The sequence below is a fragment of the Physeter macrocephalus genome, chromosome 3, assembly GCF_002837175.3.
Source record: "Physeter macrocephalus isolate SW-GA chromosome 3, ASM283717v5, whole genome shotgun sequence".
Taxonomy (NCBI): domain Eukaryota; kingdom Metazoa; phylum Chordata; class Mammalia; order Artiodactyla; family Physeteridae; genus Physeter; species Physeter macrocephalus.
In genome coordinates, this window is record NC_041216.1 from 15615250 (window position 1) to 15631666 (window position 16417).

Here is a 16417-nt window from a genome sequence, read left to right on the forward strand (position 1 = left end):
CTCACACTGGTCAGAATGGCCATCATCAAAAAATCTACAAACAATAAATGCTGGAGAGAGTGTGGAGGAAAGAGAATCCTCTTGCACTGTTGGTGGGAATGTAAATTGACACAGCCCCTATAGAGAACAGTATGGAGGTTCCTTAAAAAACTAAAAATAGAACTACCATATGACCCAGCAATCCCACTACTGGGCATATACCCTGAGAAAACCATAATTCAAAAAGAGTCATGTACCACAATATTCACTGCAACACTATTTACAATAGCCAGGACTAGGGTATTTTTTTTTAGTGGGTACTTTCCCAGCAAGAAATATTTGCACAAATACCGTATGCTAACACATATATAGGGAATCTAAAAAAAAAAAAAAAGGTTCTGATGAACTTAGGGGCAGGGCAGGACAGGAATAAAGACACAGATGTAGAGAATGGACTTGAGGACATGGGGAGGGGGAAGGCTAAGCTGGGATGAAGTGAGAGAGTAGCACTGACATATATACACTACCAAATGTAAAACAGATAGCTAGTGGGAAGAAGCTGCATAGTACAGGGAGATCAGCTCAGTGCTTTGTGACCACCTAGAGGGGTGGGATAGGGAGGGTGGGAGGGAGAAGCAAGAGGGAGGGGATATGGGGATATATGTATATATATAGCTGATTCACTTTGTTATACAGCAGAAACTAACACAACATTGTAAAGCAACTATACTCCAATGAAGATGTTTAAAAATTTTTTTTAATTTTAAAAAAATTTTTAAACTGTATGGTGAATACGCATTTTTTAAAAAAGAAAAAACTAAAATAAACAGAAAGAAAGGGAAAGATAGGAATGAAAAGGAGACACCTTATAGGAGCTAATACTTTAAGCAACTTAAGTGGCTTAATTGCAATTAAAATTTAATTCAGCACAAACAATTGGAGGCCCTCGGGCTGGTGGCTTGGTTCCAGCTGCTTGGTATAAAATGAGTACAGCACAGCCACAGGACACTGGAACTGGTCCTTAAAAATGACCTACTGTAACTAGTTGACTCACTAAATGGAGAGAAAAAAATACGAAGTATGTAGACTTACACGTTAATTGAGTTCCCTTTTAAAACTTTAAAGGTGTTGATTTTCAAGGCATAGAATTATTTCATACAAATCAAGAGAATGCTGGACACCAGATGGCAAATAAGCAAAAAAAGGTAACAACACAAATCTTTTGTTTCAGATCACTTTACTCCTATTATTTATCCTCCACTAGATTTGCTATATTCTGACTAATACTAAAGTCACTAACTGAATGACTGAATTGTGAACATCAAACCACACACACCAAGATCCCAGTTACAAAGTATTTTGTCTGTGTGTCCTGTTCAACCAGTTAAAGGATTTTATTTATTGTGATTAAATGTGGTATACTGCTGATCTCTGTCTACTTTAATGTCAACTTGTGGAGCAATCATTTTAGAACAAAATAGCACCCATGAAAAGGTATCAAATTCAGCTTTTATAATGCTCAACAGATTTTATTTATAGTTTATAAGCAGAGTTTATACTGACAACAGGTTTAGAAAACCTTTCACTAACAATCCATTTTTCTATTTCAGCTCTTAGTGGCCTCAACAGGATATTTCATCTTTGAAATTATCTTGAAAAAGAACATAAAGACATGTGGCAGTGGCAGTGGCAGTGAAATTCTGTCTCTGTCTCTATCTCTCTCTGTCTCTATCTCTCTCTGTCTCACACACACACACAGGGTATGTATACATGTGATTCAGAATGCATTCATGAGACCCATATCTTGAATTGTAGGACCATTCTAACAGGGGCTTCACGTAGCCCAAGTCAACTTTACAAAGGGGAAGAACAGAGTCTGTACTTTCCTGACTGACCAGCAGCGGGAAACGAATGATTTCTCTAAAAGGCTGGCCTGTTCCACTCCACTTAGTCTCTCTGTATGTGTTATTCATGCTGTTGTGTACTGAAGATGTACCTGGAACTCAAACTGATCTCTCAACTTGCTGAAGACTATTTTCAGAAGGGTAGAACCACAGAGACATGATAATGAAAGCAAATTACCTGAAGAATCTATTTGGAAATCAGGTTTTGTTCTGAGTTTATAACTCCTTTTAAGATATACAGAACTATCAGTTTTATAGTTCTGCTGTAACATTTTAAACTATAACAAAATTTTTAAAGTTTAAACCGTAATAATAATCCAAAACCTTATGCCATGATCACAGTAATTTACTTGTGGGTCTGACTCATACAATGTTACAAATGGCATGCTGACTTCTGAAGCAGAAGGAACTGACACCACAAAGGATGAGAGAGTTTCAATGTTTAAGGTGGGAATGGGAAAAATGAAAACAAATATTTCCCAGACTTTTAAAGAGGTCTTCTCCAATTTATCTATTTTCTCAGAGAATATCATGGAGGAGGAATTTTATTCACTGGTAATATAGCAGATATCACTGCTTTTACAATAAAAAGCTAATTTCTTAAAGTTATCATTTCCACTCTCATTTCCCAAAACCAGAAGAGTTTACCCTAACAACTATATGGCCACACTCAGCTATATCCAAGTCAGTGTCTCAGTGTGTGTATGTATGTGTGTCTGTCTCTCTCTCTCTTACTACTGTTCTCACGCTTTCTTCTTTCTCTTCCCCCAGCCTACCTCTCAGGCTTATCTAATGATGCTGATCTCTGATTTAAGAACTTCTGAGCATAATGAAGATAGTGGAAGTCTTCAAATAAAGATCTTGATCACTGCCATGAACCTGTCAGCCACAAAGGCCCTGAAACACCAGTGTGATAAAAATAATAAATTCTATTCAATAATAGGTCTGAAAATGGTCTGATAACAGTAGTAAAAAGTACCCTGAACAGTGTTTAGCACATAACAGACAATGAAGAAATGTTAGTTTATTTTTCCCTTCTTTCTTACTGAGATTAAAAATGAGGTAACTGACCTCCAAGAAGATGAGACAGCTTGCCCAAAGTCCCAGCGAAATCAGAGACAGGGCTCTCTCCACACAGAACCAGGTCTCTACCCCTAACACTTTCTGCTATGCCATGGTTGCTCCCCTTCTGATGACACGTGATAACATCCTGAAATGTGTCCCATATTTTAATATTTTCACTTATATTTACCTGAAGCTTTTGTTCAAATGGCAGTTGATATAAACCTAAATTCCTAAAGCCTGGGAACTTTTTTTTTTAATCTGAAAGTTCTGTAATACGACTGTAGCATAAACAGAAAATTAGGTTTAGAAATTACTCCCACAAAAGTATGAAGGCAGCACTGGCAGGAAGCAATGGGAGGTTGTTCCAAGCCTCACAGGGGCATATGAATACCACCAGCATAGTCACTAACACCGATTGAGCTTCAAAGAGAACGTGTTACACAGTGCCAGAACTAGAAACTGGTTTGTTCTTATGGATGAAATGTCATTTAACAATAATTTTTTCAGAGCAGAGAGTGGGCTTCTAAAAAGCTCTCAGTAGAGTTCTATTGCTCTCTGCCAGTTTGTTCTGAGATCAGTACATTTCACCAAGAAGTTAGGCAATTATCAGGAAAAGCAGGAAAATAAGCACTATAGGCACCAAATCTTTCTCCCCCACAGCTTTCTAAAAACAATCATATTTAAAGTTTTAAAGTTAAGAATATATTATGAAAGGTACTTTTTACTACAGCATGTTTTAGTCCTCTGTGACAACTTTTATTTATACTGGTTTTTTGTTTGAGCCAACGTTCACTCTCTTGGGGTACCTTCTCTTTGAAATCTTACTTAAGACTATATATAAGCATGTAAACTCATAGAAAAGGTCTGGAAGGATGATAAAGACCAAAACTAAATGCAATTATCTCTATGAAGGGGAACCTGATGACCAAGGTTAGGGATGAAGGGGACTCATTATCATGTACTACTTGTACACTTTTAATTGACCTTAAGAAGGATTTTTTTTTTTTTTTTTTTTTTTACAGTACGCGGGCCTCTCACTGTTGTGGCCTCTCCCGTCGCGGAGCACAGGCTCCGGACGTGCAGGCTCAGCGGCCATGGCTCACAGGCCCAGCCACTCCGCGGCATGTGGGATCCTCCCGGACCGCGGCATGAACCCATGTCCCCTGCATTGGCAGGCGGACTCTCAAAACCACTGTGCCACCAGGGAAGCCCGGATTTTTTTATATGTACTGTAGACCTAAGACTTTTAAAGAAAGCTAAAGAATATAGGCTCCAGTATTAAGTGCTCTCTGTAGATTTTACACAAAGCTCTAGGAAATAAACACACGTCTTCTTTGAGTAGCAAATTTTCTAATTAGGAGGCCCTGAATCTTTCATCCTACTTCCCATGTGTCACTTTTTACATGTTTACTCCTAAACATATACAAATCCCCAAATATCAATCAACTTCCAAGAATAATGCCATCAAAACTTTGTAAATGCAGAGTGAAACAGATGACTTAGAAACAGCCGTTATGAGTTCACTTCCTTTTCTGAACAAGATTCCCATCGTTTATGGTTCTATTACTGGTGTGCACCACAATCAAGCACTGTATTGAGCTGGTCAAAGGCTTTTTCAAAGCATGTTAGTCAACTCACTTGCTCCAAGCCAAAAATGGAATAGGAGAAATCCATGTATTTTAAGACATGTATTTTAAGGCACACTACGGGTGTGTGCTTGGAGGCATGGTCTATTTTTAGGAGTTATATTGGGAAACTCCCTTTGTGAATGCATGCAGGAAAAAAACAGTAATAGAAGGGTAACTATATAAATTATTTCATTCTTACAATAGCTCTGTCCAATATGAGCTAGGTATGTCTTCAAATCAGCCTGTAGTTCTTATAATTCCCAAAGGCTTATTTCTACATTCATATATATAACCAAAGGGGTTCCTGGAAGACTTTATGGCTTATTTTCAATAAATAGATTTTAAGTCTGCAAAATCTCAATTAAGTGAAGTAAAAAATAAATTTTAAGGAACTGACAGGGGTCCCAGAGAATGCTAACCTAGAAAAGGGAATGGGGTTACAGCTGTCAGGTAATTCTCACATTGTGATGCCCAGAAGGAGAATGTTCATGAATTCTGCTACCCATCCAGTGATAGCCTGTCATTATTTTTTCTTGGACACTGCTCATGTCTAATATGCTTAAAAAATAAGTAGCAAAGCATTTTTTGCTTTGTGGCATTTCTGTCAAGAGGAATACATTTCCACTGCCAAATCCCAGATTTTCTATTGGTTAAAATGTCCTCAACCCTTGGTTTAAATCTTTTTTTTTTTTTTTTTTTTTTAAGTATGAATGTTCTTCGCCTCAGACCTGTTTGCTAAGGGAGAATAGAAGTTACTGAGTAAAAAAAGCTTACTGCTATCAGGGCTCTTCTCAGCCCTCTCCACTTTGGTCTGTAGAGAGAAAGTCAGAAACAACCCTTCACCTAGCAAGAACAATCACAGGGCCATAGATAACTGCTCTTATTCTATAATTGTATTTAACCAAATATGGTTAAAATCATATTATAGAAAACTCCTATTATGCTTTGAAAAGTAGATGAAATGAAAAAGACCACAGCAGTAATCAGCCTCCAAAAATCCCACTCTTGGCTTTAAAGATCCAGATTATATAGGCCATGTGTCTATAAGCACATTTGAGAAGTCGTCTGCTTAGAAAGTTCTGCATAGTTACATGTTTATCTGTAAAGTCAAAGATATCACTGCTTCTACACTAAAACAGCTCCTGGTGCTGCTCTTGATATTATAAGATAAACATACAATAAGTTCCTAAAAAGACTGAGAGGCCACAAGCAATATACTTACATTGTGAATTATCCATAATACTTATACAAGTTAAAGGTGCCCATAAATCAGCTGAACTTTAATACATTTCTTTATAGAACATATGCAAGCAAAGTGAGGGATGAGGAGAGGATCAAACTGAAAACAGCAAGTTGATCCCCAACTACAACCAAATCTTACCTTTTCAGGTCAACAGTTGTGACACTAAACACAACTCCTTTGAGCCAAAGAATCATGAAGAGCCTCTGGGAAAAGGGGCAGTTTCCTATGCTTTCACCATCACTGCCAGCCTGGGAAACAGAAATAAACATTAAAAAACAAGGCCAAAGTGATGATACACAAAACAATAGACCTTTTCCTGAATTTTAGTCAAGGGTACTAGGAGACAGGAAAAGTTGCATTGTGGAAGGAAGAAATTCAGGTCCTTCATTTGCCTCTTTCTCTTTTTTTTGTTTTGGCCACACTGTGTGGCTTGCAGGATCTTAGTTCCCTGACCAGGGATTGAACCCAGGCCCTTGGGAGTGAAAGCGCAGAGTCCTAACCACTGGACCACCAGGGAATTCCCGCCTCTTTTTCTTAAAAGTGGCCAGTCTAATATAGCACTGTCCAAGAGAGCTGTCGGCTATGATAGAAATTATCTGAATTACCACTGTCCAATACAGTAGTTATTTGTGATATATGGCTAATGAGTACTTAAAATGTGGCTAGTTCAAATGAACTGAATTTTATTTACTTTTAATTAATTTATATTTAAACAGCCACACGCAGCTAGTGGCTACCTTATTGGACAGCACAGGTCCAATCAATCCCTAGTGCGTACATATATCCTTGCGTCAGGGCAAAGACTATCATAGGTTTTATGAAACGTGAGTCATTTCTTGTTCTATGAGACAGTATTCTTTACACAGCAGCATAAAAAGGGAATCGTGTGCCTCTCTCCAAAGGGTAAAATAACTGCCAACCTCCCCCACATTAAATAAAATTATTCATGGGACTTCCCTGGTGGTCCAGTGGTTAAGACTCCACACTCCCAAGGCAGGGGGCCCGGCTTCTATCCCTGGTCAGGGAACTAGATCCCGCACGCTGCACTAAGAGCCCGCATGCTGCACCTAAAAGATCCCATATGTCGCAACTAAGACACGGCGCAGCCAAACAAATAAATAAATAATTTTTTAAAAATTATTCATTATAAAAATCCCATACCCTGTTTACACATTCCTTCAGGGAACAAGAAAATAACAAAAGATATCTTTATAATAAGTTATTTGTAATCCTACTTAATAAATGAAGCAGCTGACTTCCCTGAGCTCTACGATAACACAACTTTCCTAAAAATTAGAGTGGGACAAATCTTGAATTCCATCAAGTATGCCCCCCAAGTTTAAAAAGGAGGGAGGGGGGAGCAGGAAATGAAAGAGCGAGCAAGCAGGATGGAAGAGAACATTCTGACACTCACTAGCAGCCAACACAGCCCTCTTCACCATAAAGTCTATGAATAGAGCCAGAAACTAACTTTCAACAAGTCACTCAAAGATGCTAGTAGAAGTACTGTTTATTATCCTAAAGTAAGTCTCAAAAACTTCAGAAGCCATTTCAGTAAAATGCTACATTAGTAAAGTCATTAATTCCTAAACTAATGGGGAAATGGAGGAGAGTTAAAAAAAAAATAAAAGCAGTTACCTGATTAAATATAATACAGGGGACTCCCCTGGTGGCGCACAGGTTGGGAATCCACCTGCCAATGCAGGGGACACAGGTTCGAGCCCTGGTCCAGGAAGAACCCATATGCCGCGGAGCAACTAAGCCCGGGCGCCACAACTACTGAGCCCGTGTGCCACAACTACTGAAGCCCATGTGCCTAGAGCCCGTGCTCCACAACAAGAGAAGCCACCGAAATGAGGAGGCTGCACACTGCAACGAAGAGTAACCCCTGCTCGCCACAACTAGAGAAAGCCCATGTGCAGCAACAAAGACCCAACGCAGCCAAAAATAAATAAATTAAATAAATAAAAAGCATAGCACGTGCACTCCTCAGGATAAATCTGGAAAACGCCTTTGTATTAACTGCTCTCCTAAAACTCATGACAATTCAACTAAGAAGTACTGCCATGAGTAAGTTTTTCCAAAGTCGTAACAGCACTAGAAAATTGGCAGCTACTAGCCAGATGATGTTTTCATAAAGTAGAGTGAAACTGTGGAAAAACTCGGATGTCCAGTAGTCATAAATCAAAAACTTCCTCCTTTAATCCAAGCTGTACTAATAAAATTCCATTTCAACAAAGTTAAAGGATCAAAATTACTCTCTTCAGTATGAATTACAATAAATACAACCTATTGGTACAACTGACTGAGGAGGTGAGGAGGATATTATGGTATAATGGAAAGCATACTACACTGGGAATCAGGGTATCTTATTCTGCATCCAGTTTTTATTAACGTTAAAAATGAACACATAGCATCTAAAAAAAGTATGCTTTTTTTTTTTACTGCTTCTAACAGTAACATATACACTCATTTTAAATTTTTTTTATTAAATGAAATTCTTTAAATTCTATACTGCTTTAAAATTTTCAAAAATTTCACACACATGATTTCATATAATCCCAAAATAACCCTTTTTTACTCCTACCCCTCTATTGCCCCTTCCCCCCACCACTAGTAACCACTAGTTCGTGCTCTATATCTATGAGTCTGCTTCTTCTGTTTTATTCACTAGTTTGTTGCATTTTTTAGATTCCACATATAAGTGATATCATACAGTATTCTTCTTTCTCCGTCTGACTTATTTCACTTAGCATAATGCCCTCCAAGTCCATCCATGTTGCTGTAAATGGCAAAATTTCATTCTTTTTTATGGCTGAGTAGTATTCCATTGTATACATACACCACATCTTCTTTATCCATTCATCTGTTGATGGACACTTAGGTTATTTCCATACCATCACAATTGTAAATAATGCTGCTATGAACATTGAGGTGTGTGTATCTTTTTGAATTAGTGTTTTGTTTTTTTTTCAGATATACATCCAGGAGTGGGACTCCTGGGTCATATAGCAGTCCAATTTTTAGTTTTTGGGGAAACCTCCATACTTCTTTCCACAGTAACTGCACCAATAGTGTCCAAGGGTTCCCTTTTCTCCACATCCTTGCCAACATCTGCAATTTGCGTTCTTTTTGATGATCGCCATTCTGACCGGTGTAAGGTGATATCTCATTGTGGTTTTCATTTGCATTTCCCTGATTATTAGTGATGTTGAGCATCTTTTCATGTGCCTGTTGGCCATCTGCATTTCCTCTTTGGAAAAATGTCTATTCAGTTCTTCAGCCCATTTTTTAATCTGGTTGTTTGTTTTTTTAATGTTGAGTTGTATGAGCTGTTTATATATTTTGGATATTAATGGATATTAACCCCTTATTGGTCATATCATTTGCAAATGTCTTCTTCCATTCAGTAGGCTGTGTTTTCATTTTGTCATTGGTTTCCTTCACTGTGCAAAAGCTTTTAAGTTTCATTAGGCCCCATTTGTTTATTTTTGCTTCTGTTTCCTTTGCTTTAGTAGACGGATCCAAACAAATATTGCTGCAATTTATGTCAAAGAGTGTTCCATGTGACTTTTAAGTTAATCTATATCAAAGGAAGCCACTTTATAAATTTAGACAGCTAATTTAGATAGAATCCATGCTAAAGGTAATACTTTAAAACCTCACTTATCTATGTTTTCCTCTAGGAGTTTTATAGTATCTGGTCTTACATTTAGGTTTTTAATCAATTTGAGTTTATTTTTGTGTATGGTATTAGAGAATGTTCTAATTTCATTCTTTTACAGGTGGCTCCAGCTTTCCCAACACTATTTATTGAAGAGACTGTCTTTTCTCCATCGTATATTCTTGTCTCCTTTGTCGTAGATTAATTGACCATAGGTGTGTGGGTTTATTTCTGGGATTTCTATCCTGTTCCATTGAACTGTAAGCTTGTCTTTGTGCCCAATACCATACGGTTTTGATTATTATAGCTTTGTAGTATAGTCTGAGGTCAGGGAGCATGATTTCTCCCCCTCTGTTCTTCTCTCCAAGATTGTTTTGGCTACTTGGGGTCTTTTGTGTTTTCATACAATGTTTTTAACTATTTGTTCTAGTTCTGTGGAAAATGCCATTGGTATTTTGATAGGGATTGCACTGATCTGTAGATTGCCTTGGCTGTTATGGTCATTTTAACAATATTAATTCTTCCAGTCCAAGAACATGGTATATCTTTCCATCTGTTTCTGTTGTCTTCAATGTCTTTCATCAGTGTTTTATAGTTTTCTGAGTATAGGTCTTTTACCTCTATTATTTTAAAAATAAAAACTGAAACACTACAGAAAGTCAGAGTTCCCCTACCCTTGAACCATTCACTAGTTATTCTTCTAGATTTTTATTTTCTACGTACACACTACTTTTTTCTTTTAAACGTGTGATCACACTATACAGCTTTTTAAAATATTTTATTCCCACAGTAATATAATCAACCCTCTGGAAGCTGTAATGCCCCCACCAGGATGGTATCATAGAAGGCCAAAGAGGGAGCCAGGCTTTAAACCCTGCCAGCCAGTAATGAGAAACACACACCCCCCCCGGCCTTTTTCTAGGTTGGAAGAGAGGGAAGCAGAGGGGTGTCAGAGGAGGAGGCCTAGTAGAGAGTAGTCAGGACTTTCAACATCAACCAGCTGTAATGAGGCCACCTCAACTGGGGTCTCAGTGGAGACCACATGGGGAGCTGGAACCCTCACCCCTGCCCAACAATAATGAGGAGCCTCCCCACCTTGGGTATCACTGGAGGCCGAGTGGGGCACCTGGACTTCTATCTCCACTTGGATGTCTATGTCCCTCTGGCTTCTCCTTCCCACTGCCGTTCTTCTCTCCCACCCCGCTCCAGAGCAATGTCAGAGAAGTCTTATTTGAGTGTCAGAGAAGTTTAAACAGAAGGTTTAAACAAGATCCAGAGTTTCACAACATAATAAGAAAATGTTCAGGTTTCAATTGAAAATCCCTTGTCATACCAAGAACCATATCAAACTGAATGAAAAAAAGCAATCAAAAGATGTCAACATCAAGACGACATAAATGTTAGAATTAGCTGACAAAGATTTTAAAGCAGCCATGATAAAAATGCTTCAATGAGCAATTATGAACAGCTTAAAATAAACATAAAAATAGCCTCAGCAAGGAAATTCAAGATGCAAAGAAGAACCAGAAATTTAATAACTGAAAAATACAATAACTGAAATAAAAAGCTCAGAGGATGGGCTCAACAGCCAATGGAGAGGACAGAGGAAAGAACTGATGAACTGAAAAACAGAATAATAAAAATTACCCAATCTGAACAACAGAAAGAAGACAGATAGAAAATTTAATACTTCTTATATATTTCCACATTTTAATGTCATCTAATGGTCATTTTTGAAGGCTTCACTGTATGCTATTGACCCAACAATTTCATATCTAGAAATTTATTCTATAGAAACACTTATACAGATGTCCAAGGATACAAGAGGAAGGAAAAATAAAGTGTTGTTTATAATAGCAAAACACTGGGGATCTCCCAAAGCCCATCAGTAAAGGATTTGTTAAATGATATCACACCACCAGAGGGTGGAAGTCAGGGCTAACCCCTTCGGCCTTCGCTGGCATGGGTGGAAAACAGGACCATAGATTTTTCCTCTGGTGTTTGGAATAGAGCAGCTATTGTCTGAAAGTTTTCTGTCCTGCTTAGGCTGCCCCTTTCCTGGTTTTTTGGCTAGAGAGAGCAGCCTTTTGTCAGAGTTTTTGTTGTTGTTGTTTTTGCCTACAACTGTTGGAGTTTCCAGGTTGCTGGGTTCTATAGCACCAAGTCTGGGATGTATGAAGCAAAAACCCAGGAAACTCACCACCACCATCCATTCCATCTTCCCAGAAGTGGAGGTTTCTCAGATATATTAAATTTTCAAAGCAAAATTAATACAATGGATTATTACTAAGCCATAAAAAAGAATGAAATAATGCCATTTGCAGCAACATGGATAGACCTAGAGATGATCATAATAAGCAAAATAAGTCAGAAAGAGAAAGACAAATACCATATGATATCGCTTATATGTAAAATCTAAAACACAACACAAATGAACATATCTACGAAACAGAAACAGGTTCACATAGAGAACAGACTTCTGGTTGCCAAGGCGGGGTTTGGAGGAGGGAAGGAGTGGGAGTTTGGAATTAGCAGATGCAAACTGTTATATATAGGATGGATAAACAACAAGGTCCTACTATACAGCACAGGGAACTATATTCAATATCCTGTGATAAACCATAATGGAAAAGAACATGAAAAAGAATATATACATATATAACAATCATTTTGCTGTACAGCAGAAATTAACATAACATTGCAAATCAACTATATTTCAGTAAAATTTACAAAAATTAAAAAACAAAATTACAAATATATGAAAGGTGATATATATACATAAAATGAATATTATTTGATAATAAAAAGCAATACATTACTGATACATGTTATAACTTGGATGAACTTTGAAAAAGTATGCTAAATAAAAGGAATCAGTCACAAAAGACCACATATTATATGATTCCATTTATTTGAAATGTCCAAAATAGGCAAATCCACAGAGACAGAAAGTAGATTAGCAGTTGCCTAGGGCTGGTAGAGGGGAGGAAAGAAAGGGGGGTTGGGAATGACTGCTAATGGGTAAAAGGTTTCTTTTTGGAGTAATAAAAATGTTCTAAAATTAGACTGTGGTGATGGTTGCATAACTTTGTGAATATACCAAAAAAAACACTGAATTGTACACTTTAAATGGGTGAACTGAATAATATCTGAATTATATCTCAGTAAAGCTGCTTTTAAAATACATAGACTCAGAGGGGCTTCCCTGGTGGCGCAGTGGTTGCGCGTCCGCCTGCCGATGCAGGGGAACCGGGTTCGCGCCCCGGTCTGGGAGGATCCCACATGCCGCGGAGCAGCTGGGCCCGTGAGCCATGGCATACCACAAAAAAAAAAAAAAAAAAAAAAAAAATACATAGACTCAGGACTTCCCTGGTGGCACAGAATCTGCCCACCAATGCAGGGGACACGGGTTCAAGTCCTGGTCCGGAAAGATCCCACATGCCTCGCAGCAACTAAACCCATGTGCCACGACTACTGAGCCTGTGCTCTAGAGACCGTGAGCCACAACTACTGAGCCCGTGTGCCACAACTACTGAGACCGCATGCCACAACTACTGAAGCCCGTGCGTCAGCCTGTGCTCCGCAACAAGAGAAGCCACCGCAACGAGAAGCCTGCGCACTGCAACGAAGAGCAGCCCCCACTCACCGCAACTAGAGAAAGCCCACGCAGCAACGAAGACCCAACGCAGCCAAAAATAAATAAATATATATATATAAATTTTTTTTAATCTTAAAAATAAATAAATAAAATAAAATACATAGACACAGATTACAAGTATAAATATCACATACTGGACAAAATTTTAATTTGCAATACATAAATAGTTTTTAAACTATAACTTCATATTACAGAAAACATACATGTCTATATTTCTTAAAAATTAGAAAATCCAAATAATCAAAGCAAAAACATGAACAATACCACTGACAGAAATAAACACCAATTCCAGACAAATAATGAATCTTAGCATTCATTTAGGTTTTGTTCTTACAAAAGGGGTAGTTTTGTTTAATTTGCTATCTAAGGTTCTTCTCATACACTCACTATTCCACACCCTTCCCCCGCCCCACCTCTGCTGTAATTCTTGAATTGCCTAATACCAGTATTTATTCAGAAACTACTGGATTAACTCCTACATTGCAGAAGAGGGGTCAGTGGTAGGTGCCATAAATATTTTAATGTTTTACTAATTCAAGGTTAAGGAACTGCTCACTTAGAAAACCCAGTTTAATCAGTTTACAGAATAGTCAGATTTTAAAACACCCTAGAGGGGCTTTCCTGATGGCGCAGTGGTTAAGCATCCGCCTACCAATGCAGGGAACATGGGAGCCCTGGTCCGGGAAGATCCCACATGCCATGGAGCAACTAAGCCTGTGCACCACAACTACTGAGCCTGCGCTCTGGAGCCCGCGAGCCACAACTACTGAAGCCCACGCGCCTAGAGCCCGTGCTCCGCAACAAGAGAAGCCACCGCAATGAGAAGCCCATGCACCGCAACTAGAGAAAGCCCAAGCGCAGCAACGAAGACCCAATGCAGCCAAAAATAAATAACTAAATTTTTAAAAAAACACCCTAGGGCTTCCCTGGTGGCGCAGTGGTTGGGACCCAACACAGCCAATAAAAAAAAAAAAAAAAAAAAAAACTTTTAAAAAAACACCCTAGAAAGAGAGCTTTAACTTGGTTCCTCTTTATTTCTTTGTGTTTAAGGAACTGGGGATGAGGGATGACTATGACTAGGGGAAGAGAAAGAGAAGCTGGGACCTGAAGGTAAGAATGGGCTTCTGACCATTAACTTATCAATATTTTCCTTGACATATTTTCAAGGGAATGTACGAGAACAGTGTGTAGCTGAAAGAATGAACTTTAAAACTTTAAGAGCTCACTTACCTTTAACGTGGTTTCTGTCTAAATTCACAAAATGGCTTCCTTTGATTTAGATTAACTTAAAAGTCACAAAACAACACAATAAATGGGCAAAGTCACCCGGCTTCTATTATCTATTTCTTCAGAGTTTTTGCTAAACATGCTGGAACCAAGGTTTAGAGTCTACAGGTTTAATAAGCTGTTATCCTTCTACAGGGTCTGAAGAGTATGGAGGAAATAACAATGTTTAGCTTAAGACATCTGGATTTGAATCCTGACTTCATTAAGTATTAGCTGTGTGACCTTCGGTAAAATACTTAACATTGTGAAACTTACGTGATATTATGAGGATCAAATCAGTTAAGGTACACACAGTTCCTGGCACATGGTAAGAGTTCAGTAAATGTTACCTGACGTTAAAGATACTTCATGCACAGAACTCAAGGCCTAACAACAGGTTCTTCAGTTCTAGCACTGTCATTAGAATCCCTAGGTTACATCATTTAGAAAATAAAGAGGGGAATGAATCTAAGTATTTTCTACATTGAGTTCTTCCAAATGACATATATTATGCCCTAATGCTTTAAGAAATATGGTCTATATAAAGTTTAAATAGTCCACTAAATGGAGTGAAGCAAAGATATCCTTTATTTGAGAAGATTCAAAAATCTCTGGCCATGCAAAGAATGTATCACTGTTTCCTGGCCATAACCATATCATAGAAATAATTCTATAAATAAAGTCAAAGGATATGTAATGGAAGAATTACCGTATCCCAAGCTCTGCCTGGGGTGTATTTTATGTAAATAAAATACAGACAGCCAATGACAGGACACTGAAAGGACCTCAGTTGCTACCATTTTCTTGTTCAGTATCACCATTTCATGAACTCTACTCTCCAGAAGAGAGCCTATGCAATTTAGAGAACTGATTAGTTCGAAATTACATAAGGATTAGATACTAGGCTTAGATGAAACTCCAGGGTAGGCTGTTAGAGTTCATATGAAACATTTATCATGTTGAAGACGAACTCTATACTCTCCCAAAACAAGCTCTTCACATGTGTTAATCTAGTTAATCCTTATATCCTCTCACTCAGCAGAGGATGGTGGTTAAGAGTTAACAGCCAGACTCCCAAACAACTCCAGCACTTCCTAGCTGTGTGACTTTGAAAAAGTGATTTAACCTCTCTGGGCCTGTTTTTGTCTTCTATAAAATGGGAACAGTAACATGACCTACCTCACTGGATTGTTTGGAAGAACTGAATGAATTACTATATTAAAGGGCTTATAACAGCACAATGCTCTAAAACAGGGGAACGGGGAGGGAACTGTTCATTGTACATACTTTCATACTTTTTGATATCTGTACCATGCACATGAATCTTTCATTTAACAACAAAAAAGCAAGCAATCAAAAACCTTCCCACCCTAAACATATGAAAATTAAGTAAAACACTAGTTATAGAATGAATGTGGAAAAGCCCTGAAAACGAAAGACACCTACATAGGAGCAGGATTCTAGAACTCTTAGGATACATAAAAATCCATAAGGAAATGGATTTAAAACACAGATTACAAAAAAAAAAAAAAAAAACACAGATTACCAGGTCTCACCTCCAGACACTGATTCAGTATGTCTGTGGTAAGGTTCAGGAATCTGCAATTTTTAACAAGCACTCCAAACAATTCTAATTCTGATGCATTTGGTAGGCAGACCATATTTTGGTAAACACTGACATGGAGGAAAAACATGCCAAAAAAAAAAAAAGACCGGAAAGATGTTTACTCCATGGTTAAACTCTGAATTCCTCATGATGCCTTCTGGACTCTGCTCTTTGTAAGCCAGCAACCTAGTCAACTTTTGTTGGGGTCAGATTTGATAAATAACAGCCTCCTCTCATACTCTAAAGTAATGCCACACTATACTATCTTGCCTCACACTTGGCAAAAGCCAAGTTACTTAAACCAAACTAGCCTAGAGCCCCTTAAAACCTAGACACTCAAATTCAAGAACATTCTCATTCCACAAAAACTAAGAAGCAGAGGCAAGTAAGTACCTTTTAGTGCA

General features: G+C 38.1%; 1 protein-coding gene across 2 annotated transcripts in view; it reads right to left on the bottom strand.

The window, feature by feature from the left end:
* CLIC4 (chloride intracellular channel 4) overlaps positions 1 to 16417 on the bottom strand; it is an 83004-nt gene that overhangs the window by 36939 nt on the left and 29648 nt on the right. For both annotated transcript variants that reach the window (XM_024125695.2, XM_055083588.1), the window contains exon 2: positions 5958 to 6067. In XM_024125695.2, coding sequence (XP_023981463.1) covers positions 5958 to 6067 — 110 coding nt within the window. The remainder of the gene's footprint in view (positions 1 to 5957; positions 6068 to 16417) is intronic.